The following is a 12,575-nucleotide window of genomic DNA, read 5'->3' as shown; positions in this document are numbered from 1 at the left end:
TATATATATATATATATATATATATATATATATATATATATATATATATATATATATATATATATATATATACACATAAATTTATATTTTATACAGCGCTAAATAGCAGAAAAGCCGGTAATTCAATTGCCGGCTTTTGCTATCTCCTTCCCAAACCCGACAAGATATGAGACATGGATTACATACAGTAAACCTTTTCATATCCCTTTTTTTTTTTGCATATTCCTCACTACTAATGTTAGTAGTGCGTGTGTGCAAAATTTGGTGGCTCTAGCTGTTAAATTAAAGGGTTAAATCGCGGAAAAAACTGGTGTGGGCTCCCGCGCGATTTTCTTCGCCAGAGTGGGAAAGCCAGTGACTGAGGGCAGATATTAATAGCCTAGAGAGGGACCATGGATATTGCCCCCCCGGCTAAAAACATCTGCCCCCAGCCACCCCAGAAAAGGCACATCTGGAAGATGCGCCTATTCTGGCACTTAGCCTCTCTCTTCCCACTCCCCTGTAGCGGTGGGATATGGGGTAATAAAGGGTTAGTGCCACCTTGCTATTGTAAGGTGACATTAAGCCTGGTTGATAATGGAGAGATGTCAATAAGACACCTATCCATTATTAATCCAATAGTAGTAAATGGTTAATAAAACACATTCTGAAAAAAAGTATTTTAATGAAATAAAGAAACATGGTGTTGTAATAGTTTATTATACTCTCAATCCAAATGACGACCCTCGCTCTGTAAAAAAGGAAAAATAAAAAAAACAACAATATCCCATACCTTTCCGGCGCTCAGTCATGTCCCACGATGTAAATTCATCTGAAGGGGTTAAATAATTTTACAAGCAGGAGCCTGCTAATGCAGCTGTGCTCCTGCCTGTAAAAGCTGGGGAATGAATGGAAGCAGGGGAACGTGGCTACCTAGACATGCGGTGCTCCTGCTTGTAAAATTATTTAACCCCTTCAGATGGATTAACATCGTGGGAAATTACAGAGCTCCGGAAAGGTATGGGATATTGTTTTTTTATTATTCTTTTTTTTTACAGAGTGAGGGTCGTCATTTGGATTAAGAGTATAATAAACTATTACAACACAATGTGTCTTTATTTCATTAAAATACTTTTTTCATAAAGTGTGTGTGTTTTATTAACCACTAGATGGTGGCCCGATTCTAACGCATCGGGTATTCTAGAATATGTATGTATATAGCAGCCACATAGTATATAGCACAGGCCACGTAGTACGTAGGAGCCATGTAGTATATAGCAGACAAATACTACGTGGCCTGTGCTATATACTATGTGGCTGCTATATACATACATACATACATACATACATACATACATACATATTGTAGAATACCCGATGCGTTAATACAGGCCACGCAGTATATAACCGTGGCCACGAAGTATATAACACAGCTCAAACAGTATATAACACAGCCCACGTGCTATATAACACAGCCCACGCAGTATATAGCAGCCACGCAGTATCTAACACAGGCGATGTAGTATATAACACAGGGCACGTAGTATATAGCACAGCCCACGCAGTATATAGCACAGCCCACGCAGTATATAGCAGCCACGCAGTATGTAAGACAGGCACACAGGCGACGTAGTATATAGCACAGGCCACGCAGTATCTAACACTGGCCATGTAGTATATAGCAGCCACGCGGTATATAACATAGCCCACGTAGTATACAGCAGTGTGGGCACCATATCCCTGTTAAAAAAAAAAATTAAAATAAAAAATTGTTATATACTCACCCGCCGGGATCCAGCGAAGCTCTGGCGATGCACGCGCGGCTGCCGCCATCTTCCGTTCCCAGGATGCATTGCGAAATTACCCAGATGACTTACCTGTCTCGCGAGACTGCTAAGTCTTCTGGGTAATTTCGCAATGCATCTCTGGGAACGGAAGATGGCGGCAGGCGCGAGTGCGTCGTCGAACGACGGAAGGTGAGAATAGCAGGTTTTTTGTTTTTTTATTTTTAATATTCGATCTTTTTACTATTGATGCTGCATAGGCAGCATCAATAGTAAAAAGTTGGGGACACACAATAGCAGCGGTAACGGAGTGCGTTACCCGCGGCATAACGCGGTCTGTTACCGCTGGCATTAACCCTGCGTGAGCGGTGACCGGTGGGGAGTATGCGGGTCCCGGGCACTGACTGCAGGGGAGTAGGGAGGGACTAATCGGACTGTGCCTGTCGCTGATTGGTCGCGGCAGCCATGACAGGCAGCTGGCGAGACCAATCAGCGGCGCGGGATTTCCGTGACGGAAGTTGCCGACAGAAAGATGGAAGTACCCCTTAGACAATTATATATATAGATTTACTACTATTGGATTAATAATGGATAGGTGTCTTATTGACATCTCTCCATTATTAACCAGGCTTAATGTCACCTTACAATAGCAAGGTGGCATTAACCCTTTATTACCCCATATCCCACCGCTACAGGGGAGTGGGAAGAGAGAGGCTAAGTGCCAGAATAGGCGCATCTTCCAGATGTGCCTTCTCTGGGGTGGCTGGGGGCAGATGTTTTTACCCGGGGGGGTGGGGGGGGGGCAATATCTATGGTCCCTCTCTAGGCTATTAATATCTGCCCTCAGTCACTGGCTTTCCCACTCTGGCGGAGAAAATTGCGCGGGAGACCACAATAGTTTTTTCCGCGATTTAACCCTTTATTTTAACAGCTAGAGCCACCAAAGTTTGCACACACACACTACTAACATTAGTAGTGAGGAATGTGCAAAAAAAAAAAAAAGGATATGAAAAGGTTTACTGTATGTAAACCATGTCTCATATCCTGTTGGGTTTGGGAAGGACATGGCAACAGCCGGCAATTGAATTACCGGCTCTTCTGCTATCTAGCGCTGTATGAAATATACATATAAATGTGTCTCACTTACATATATATATGCAAATTGCCTCTTCTGATAAAAAGAGGACTTAACTCTATAGCGCCACCTGTTGGAAGTAGCGATCCTACAAGTCACAATCAACCCTTTATCGAGTCGTGCAATATGACTTAGGATAAAAGCCAAATCAGTATCATACTAGATGGTGGCCCGATTCTAACGCATCGGGTATTCTAGAATATGTATGCGTAGTGTATAGCACAGCCCACGTAGTTCATTGCGCAGCCCACGCAGTACATTGCGCAGCCCACGCAGTACATTGCGCAGTACATTGCGCACCCCACGCAGTACATTGCGCAGTACATTGCGCAGCCCACGCAGTACATTGCGCAGCCCACGCAGTACATTGCGCAGCCCACGCAGTACATTGCGCAGCCCACGCAGTATACTGCGCAGCCCGCCCACGTCGTACAGTGCACAGCCCGCCCACGTCGTACAGTGCGCAGCCCACGTCGTACAGTGCGCAGCCCACGTCGTACAGTGCGCAGCCCACGTAGTACATTGCGTAGCCCACGTTGTATATTGCACAGCCCACGTATATAGCAATGTGGGCATGATATCCCTGTTAAAAAAAAAAAAAAAAAAAAAAGAATTAAAATAAAAAATAGTTATATACTCACCTTCTGTTGGCCCCTGGATCCAGGAAGCGGTTACCGATGCTCCTCGTGCGTTCCCATTCCGGTCTGAAGAGTGCATTGCGGTCTGGCGAGATGATGACGTAGTGGTCTCGCGAGACCGCTACGTCATCATCTCGCGAGATTGCAATGCATGGAGCGGCTACCGGAGCGTTCCGAGGAGCGGGAAAGGCGCCGGAAGGTGAGTATATGATGATTTTTTATTTTATTATTATTTTTAACATTAGATTTTTTTACTATTGAAGCTGCATAGGCAGCCTCAATAGTAAAAAAGTTGGTCACACAGGGTTAATAGCAGCGTTAATGGAGTGCGTTACACCGCGGCATAACGCGGTCCATTAGCGCTGCCATTAACCCTGTGTGAGCGCTGACTGGAGGGGGCACTGACTGCGGGGAGGAAGGAGCGGCCATGTTGCCGTCGGACTGCGTCCATCGCTGATTGGTCGTGGCAATGGTCGTGGGCGTTTTGCCATGACCAATCAGCGACTTGGATTCCATGACAGACAGAGGCCGCGACCAATGAATATCCCTGACAGAAAGACGGAAGTGACCCTTAGACAATTATATAGTAGATATATCTCCCTATACTATGTGTAGACATTAATTCTATCTTCTTTTCTAACCTGTCAGTGTGATTTTACTGTACACCGCACTGAATTACTGGCTTTTCTATAGAACACTGCTGCGTATTTCTCGCAAGTCACACTGATGGTTCTTGTGTAATCCCTATTTTTCTCGCCCCCATAGACTTTCATTGGTGGATTTTTTGTGCAATACGCTGACAAACGCAGCATGCTGCGATTTTCTATGCTCGTAAAATACGGCTGAAAAATATACGGCAGACAGGAGCTGCCCCATAGAGAATCATTGGCCCGTGTGCAATGCGTAGTTTTTGCACCTCTCGTACGTCCGTAAACCTCGCTAGTGTGACCCCGGCCTTACACTGAGCGATTGGTAGTGTTACCATTGACTTCCCTCAGCCAGAAGTTGTGATTACGATATGGTGGCACGGGACCGGAGAAGCGCTGGCTACAGCTGAACACAGTGGCTGGTAAGTATAATAGTAGGGTCAGGGAACTTAGATTAGTTGCACCACTCCAGCACTGAAGCCCGATGCCCCCACTGAGCCTTGCTGAAAATAAAGTGTGGACCGACCGGGTGTTTATCCTCTGGAAATGGGGGGAAAAAAGGAAGCACTCCTCCCATCAAAATTTGTATCTTATTATTATATTGCAGTCATCATATTATATAGCACGGTCTACTGGCAGCTGCTCATTTTGCAAAACTACAATGATGATCTTATGATCCTGTTTTATAGAGAAAAAAGATTTCTGTATTTAATCCATGTAATCTCACCTGAAATACAAACATGTGCCGTCCAGCGGGTACAGGGCCAACTAGCACAGAATCCAGCACTTGGTCGTATTCTTCACTTTCAGCAGAGCCCACGTATATTATTTTCCATTCCAAATCTAAAGAAGACAGTCACACGGAAAGAAAGTGTAACATTGGATAGAAATGTGGTTGTAAGAAAATGTTACATCTGGACTAACTTCAATAATTCTGCATGTGTTGTTTTTTTTTTTTTTATATATATACTATATAGGGGTTTTACAGATCGGCAGAATGGGGGTCCCAACCTTCTTGTTCCTTACTACATGACTGTAGTGAGAAGGATATTAAATGGATGTTGTCACACACCTATATCCCATTGTGTGGACTGATAACTGGGCACAGCTGGTGGCACAACAGGCTCAGGGAGCTGAGGTCTGTTTTCTGTGCTTGTTAGAACATAGTGCATTTATAACGAGGTTTTTTTTTTTATAAATCGCACACATATAATGTGTGTGTGTAATTATGCATACAGATTTATAATTCCCACATAGTTAGGCTATGTGCACACGTCAGGATTTCTTGCAGAAATTTCCTGAACAAAACCGGACATTTTCTGCAAGAAATCAGCATGCGTTTTTTTTTTCGTTTTTTTTTTTTGTTTTGTTTTTTTTTTTCCGGAGCTTCCCAATGCATTAAATAGCGGCAAAAATTAATGAACATGCTGTGTTTTTTTCGTGGAAAAAAAGCATCATGTGCACAAAAATTGCAGAATGCATTAAAAATGATGGGATGCTTATGTATGCTTTTTTTTTAAGTGCTTTTTCCACGGAAAACTGACGAAAAACGTGAAAAATCCTGAACGTGTGCACATAACCTTATACCCCAGTATGCGATCTGATGACCATGAACAGGCGGGGGCACAGCGGGGTCAGGGAGCTCTGTGGTTAAACCACCATACTGTGTACATGTATAAGACACACACACACACACACACACACACACATTTTATATAATGTGTGTGCTTTATACACACAGACTTGTAATTCCCACACACCTATACCCCACTATCAGGACTGATGACTGGGCACAGGCGGGGGCATAGCAGGGTCAGGTAGGACTCTGTGGATAAGTACATACTATGTCACTAAGTAACACGTGTGTGTGTGTGTGTGTGTGTGTGTGTGTGTGTGTGTGTGTGTGTGTGTATAATGTGTGTGCTTTATATACACAGATCTGTAATCCCACACACCTATACCCCAGCTGGGACTGTGGTTAGACCATACTGTGTACATGTATAGGTCACACATACGTGTTTGTGTGTGTGTGTATGTATATAATGTGTGTGCTTTATACACACAGATCTGTAATCCCACACACCTATACCCCAGTATGCCCGGGCACAGGCGGGGGCACAGCAGGGTCGGGGAGCTCTGGTGGTTAGTACATACTGTGTACATGTACAACTCACACATACATGTGTGTGTGTATATATAATGTGTGTGCTTTATACACACAGATCTGTAATCTCACACACCTATACCCCAGTATGCCCGGGCACAGGCGGGGGCACAGCAGGGTCGGGGAGCTCCGGTGGTTAGTACATACTGTGTACATGTATAAGTCACATATACGTGAGTATATATAATGTGTGCGCTTTATACACACAGATCTGTAATCCCACACACCTATACCTCAGTATGCCCGGGCACAGCAGGGTCGGGGAGCTCTGTGGTGATTAGTACATACTGTGTACATGTATAAGTCACACATACATGTGTGTGTATATATAATGTGTGCGCTTTATACACACAGATCTGTAATCCCACACACCTATACCTCAGTATGCCCGGGCACAGGCGGGGGCACAGCAGGGTCAGGGAGCTCTGTGGTGGTTAGTACATACTGTGTACATGTATAAGTCACACATACATGTGTGTGTATATATAATGTGTGCACTTTATACACACAGATCTGTAATCCCACATACCTATACCTCAGTATGCCCGGGCACAGGCGGGGGCACAGCAGGGTCAGGGAGCTCTGTGGTGATTAGTACATACTGTGTACATGTATAAGTCACATACGTGTGTATATATAATGTGTGCGCTTTATATACACAGATCTGTAACCCCACACACCTATACCCCAGTATGCCCGGGCACAGGCGGGGGCACAGCAGGGTCGGGGAGCTCTGTGGGGGATAAGTACATACTGTGTACATGTATAAGTCACACATACATGTGTGTGTATATATATAATGTGTGCGCTTTATACACACAGATCTGTAATCCCACACACCTATACCCCAGTATGCCCGGGCACAGGCGGGGGCACAGCAGGGTCGGGGAGCTCTGTGGTGGTTAGTACATACTGTGTACATGTATAAGTCACACATACATGTGTGTATATATATATAATGTGTGCGCTTTATATACACAGATCTGTAACCCCACACACCTATACCCCAGTATGCCCGGGCACAGGCGGGGGCACAGCAGGGTCGGGGAGCTCTGTGGTGGTTAGTACATACTGTGTACATGTATAAGTCACACATACATGTGTGTATATATAATGTGTGCGCTTTATATACACAGATCTGTAACCCCACACACCTATACCTCAGTATGCCCGGGCACAGGCGGGGGCACAGCAGGGTCGGGGAGCTCTGTGGTGATTAGTACATACTGTGTACATGTATAAGTCACACATACATGTGTGTGTATATATAATGTGTGCGCTTTATACACACAGATCTGTAATCCCACACACCTATACCCCAGTATGCCCGGGCACAGGCGGGGGCACAGCAGGGTCGGGGAGCTCTGTGGTGGTTAGTACATACTGTGTACATGTATAAGTCACATACGTGTGTATATATAATGTGTGCGCTTTATATACACAGATCTGTAATCCCACACACCTATACCCCAGTATGCCCGGGCACAGCAGGGTCGGGGAGCTCTGTGGTGGTTAGTACATACTGTGTACATGTATAAGTCACACATACATGTGTATATATAATGTGTGTGCTTTATATACACAGATCTGTAATCCCACACACCTATACCCCAGTTTGCCCGGGCACAGGCGGGGGCACAGCAGGGTCGGGGAGCTCTGTGGTGATTAGTACATACTGTGTACATGTATAAGTCACATATACATGTGTGTGTATATATAATGTGTGCGCTTTATATACACAGATCTGTAATCCCACACACATATACCTCAGTATGCCCGGGCACAGGCGGGGGCACAGCAGGGTCGGGGAGCTCTGTGGTGATTAGTACATACTGTGTATATGTATAAGTCACATACATGTGTATATGTAATGTGTGCGCTACACAGATCTGTAATCCCACACACCTATACCTCAGTATGCCCGGGCACAGGCGGGGGCACAGCAGGGTCGGGGAGTTCTGTGGTGATTAGTACATACTGTGTACATGTATAAGTCACACATACTTGTGTATATATAATGTGTGCGCTTTATATACACAGATCTGTAACCCCACACACCTATACCCCAGTATGCCCGGGCACAGGCGGGGGCACAGCAGGGTCGGGGAGCTCTGTGGTGGTTAGTACATACTGTGTACATGTATAAGTCACACATACATGTGTGTATATATAATGTGTGCGCTTTATATACACAGATCTGTAACCCCACACACCTATACCTCAGTATGCCCGGGCACAGGCGGGGGCACAGCAGGGTCGGGGAGCTCTGTGGTGATTAGTACATACTGTGTACATGTATAAGTCACACATACATGTGTATATATAATGTGTGCGCTTTATACACACAGATCTGTAATCCCACACACCTATACCCCAGTATGCCCGGGCACAGGCGGGGGCACAGCAGGGTCGGGGAGCTCTGTGGTGGTTAGTACATACTGTGTACATGTATAAGTCACATATACATGTGTGTGTGTATATATAATGTGTGCGCTTTATATACACAGATCTGTAATCCCACACACATATACCTCAGTATGCCCGGGCACAGGCGGGGGCACAGCAGGGTCGGGGAGCTCTGTGGTGATTAGTACATACTGTGTATATGTATAAGTCACATACATGTGTATATGTAATGTGTGCGCTACACAGATCTGTAATCCCACACACCTATACCTCAGTATGCCCGGGCACAGGCGGGGGCACAGCAGGGTCGGGGAGTTCTGTGGTGATTAGTACATACTGTGTACATGTATAAGTCACACATACTTGTGTATATATAATGTGTGCGCTTTATATACACAGATCTGTAACCCCACACACCTATACCCCAGTATGCCCGGGCACAGGCGGGGGCACAGCAGGGTCGGGGAGCTCTGTGGTGGTTAGTACATACTGTGTACATGTATAAGTCACACATACATGTGTGTATATATAATGTGTGCGCTTTATATACACAGATCTGTAACCCCACACACCTATACCTCAGTATGCCCGGGCACAGGCGGGGGCACAGCAGGGTCGGGGAGCTCTGTGGTGATTAGTACATACTGTGTACATGTATAAGTCACACATACATGTGTATATATAATGTGTGCGCTTTATACACACTGATCTGTAATCCCACACACCTATACCCCAGTATGCCCGGGCACAGGCGGGGGCACAGCAGGGTCGGGGAGCTCTGTGGTGGTTAGTACATACTGTGTACATGTATAAGTCACATACGTGTGTATATATAATGTGTGCGCTTTATATACACAGATCTGTAATCCCACACACCTATACCCCAGTATGCCCGGGCACAGCAGGGTCGGGGAGCTCTGTGGTGGTTAGTACATACTGTGTACATGTATAAGTCACACATACATGTGTATATATAATGTGTGTGCTTTATATACACAGATCTGTAATCCCACACACCTATACCCCAGTTTGCCCGGGCACAGGCGGGGGCACAGCAGGGTCGGGGAGCTCTGTGGTGATTAGTACATACTGTGTACATGTATAAGTCACATATACATGTGTGTGTATATATAATGTGTGCGCTTTATATACACAGATCTGTAATCCCACACACATATACCTCAGTATGCCCGGGCACAGGCGGGGGCACAGCAGGGTCGGGGAGCTCTGTGGTGATTAGTACATACTGTGTATATGTATAAGTCACATACATGTGTATATGTAATGTGTGCGCTACACAGATCTGTAATCCCACACACCTATACCTCAGTATGCCCGGGCACAGGCGGGGGCACAGCAGGGTCGGGGAGTTCTGTGGTGATTAGTACATACTGTGTACATGTATAAGTCACACATACTTGTGTATATATAATGTGTGCGCTTTATATACACAGATCTGTAACCCCACACACCTATACCCCAGTATGCCCGGGCACAGGCGGGGGCACAGCAGGGTCGGGGAGCTCTGTGGTGGTTAGTACATACTGTGTACATGTATAAGTCACACATACTTGTGTATATATAATGTGTGCGCTTTATATACACAGATCTGTAACCCCACACACCTATACCTCAGTATGCCCGGGCACAGGCGGGGGCACAGCAGGGTCGGGGAGCTCTGTGGTGATTAGTACATACTGTGTACATGTATAAGTCACACATACATGTGTATATATAATGTGTGCGCTTTATACACACAGATCTGTAATCCCACACACCTATACCCCAGTATGCCCGGGCACAGGCGGGGGCACAGCAGGGTCGGGGAGCTCTGTGGTGGTTAGTACATACTGTGTACATGTATAAGTCACATACGTGTGTATATATAATGTGTGCGCTTTATATACACAGATCTGTAATCCCACACACCTATACCCCAGTATGCCCGGGCACAGCAGGGTCGGGGAGCTCTGTGGTGGTTAGTACATACTGTGTACATGTATAAGTCACACATACATGTGTATATATAATGTGTGTGCTTTATATACACAGATCTGTAATCCCACACACCTATACCCCAGTTTGCCCGGGCACAGGCGGGGGCACAGCAGGGTCGGGGAGCTCTGTGGTGATTAGTACATACTGTGTACATGTATAAGTCACATATACATGTGTGTGTGTATATATAATGTGTGCGCTTTATATACACAGATCTGTAATCCCACACACATATACCTCAGTATGCCCGGGCACAGGCGGGGGCACAGCAGGGTCGGGGAGCTCTGTGGTGATTAGTACATACTGTGTATATGTATAAGTCACATACATGTGTATATGTAATGTGTGCGCTACACAGATCTGTAATCCCACACACCTATACCTCAGTATGCCCGGGCACAGGCGGGGGCACAGCAGGGTCGGGGAGTTCTGTGGTGATTAGTACATACTGTGTACATGTATAAGTCACACATACTTGTGTATATATAATGTGTGCGCTTTATATACACAGATCTGTAACCCCACACACCTATACCCCAGTATGCCCGGGCACAGGCGGGGGCACAGCAGGGTCGGGGAGCTCTGTGGTGGTTAGTACATACTGTGTACATGTATAAGTCACACATACATGTGTGTATATATAATGTGTGCGCTTTATATACACAGATCTGTAACCCCACACACCTATACCTCAGTATGCCCGGGCACAGGCGGGGGCACAGCAGGGTCGGGGAGCTCTGTGGTGATTAGTACATACTGTGTACATGTATAAGTCACACATACATGTGTGTGTATATATAATGTGTGCGCTTTATACACACAGATCTGTAATCCCACACACCTATACCCCAGTATGCCCGGGCACAGGCGGGGGCACAGCAGGGTCGGGGAGTTCTGTGGTGATTAGTACATACTGTGTACATGTATAAGTCACACATACTTGTGTATATATAATGTGTGCGCTTTATATACACAGATCTGTAACCCCACACACCTATACCCCAGTATGCCCGGGCACAGGCGGGGGCACAGCAGGGTCGGGGAGCTCTGTGGTGGTTAGTACATACTGTGTACATGTATAAGTCACACATACATGTGTGTATATATAATGTGTGCGCTTTATATACACAGATCTGTAACCCCACACACCTATACCTCAGTATGCCCGGGCACAGGCGGGGGCACAGCAGGGTCGGGGAGCTCTGTGGTGATTAGTACATACTGTGTACATGTATAAGTCACACATACATGTGTGTGTATATATAATGTGTGCGCTTTATACACACAGATCTGTAATCCCACACACCTATACCCCAGTATGCCCGGGCACAGGCGGGGGCACAGCAGGGTCGGGGAGCTCTGTGGTGGTTAGTACATACTGTGTACATGTATAAGTCACATACGTGTGTATATATAATGTGTGCGCTTTATATACACAGATCTGTAATCCCACACACCTATACCCCAGTATGCCCGGGCACAGCAGGGTCGGGGAGCTCTGTGGTGGTTAGTACATACTGTGTACATGTATAAGTCACACATACATGTGTATATATAATGTGTGTGCTTTATATACACAGATCTGTAATCCCACACACCTATACCCCAGTTTGCCCGGGCACAGGCGGGGGCACAGCAGGGTCGGGGAGCTCTGTGGTGATTAGTACATACTGTGTACATGTATAAGTCACATATACATGTGTGTGTATATATAATGTGTGCGCTTTATATACACAGATCTGTAATCCCACACACATATACCTCAGTATGCCCGGGCACAGGCGGGGGCACAGCAGGGTCGGGGAGCTCTGTGGTGATTAGTAC

The 12,575-nt window shown here is 45.8% G+C and overlaps 2 protein-coding genes across 3 annotated transcripts in view; one reads left to right on the top strand and one right to left on the bottom strand.

Moving 5' to 3' along the window:
* MCM9 (minichromosome maintenance 9 homologous recombination repair factor) overlaps positions 1 to 12,575 on the top strand; it is a 101,093-nt gene that overhangs the window by 34,394 nt on the left and 54,124 nt on the right. The window lies entirely within an intron of this gene.
* Positions 1 to 12,575, bottom strand: part of ASF1A (anti-silencing function 1A histone chaperone) — a 36,789-nt gene that overhangs the window by 22,335 nt on the left and 1,879 nt on the right. The window contains exon 2 of the mRNA XM_077289540.1: positions 4,911 to 5,026. Within this exon, the coding sequence (XP_077145655.1) occupies positions 4,911 to 5,026 (116 nt within the window). The remainder of the gene's footprint in view (positions 1 to 4,910; positions 5,027 to 12,575) is intronic.

Source organism: Ranitomeya variabilis, chromosome 2 (genome assembly GCF_051348905.1).
Source record: "Ranitomeya variabilis isolate aRanVar5 chromosome 2, aRanVar5.hap1, whole genome shotgun sequence".
Lineage (NCBI taxonomy): Eukaryota > Metazoa > Chordata > Amphibia > Anura > Dendrobatidae > Ranitomeya > Ranitomeya variabilis.
This window is presented reverse-complemented; position numbering and strand designations above follow the sequence as displayed.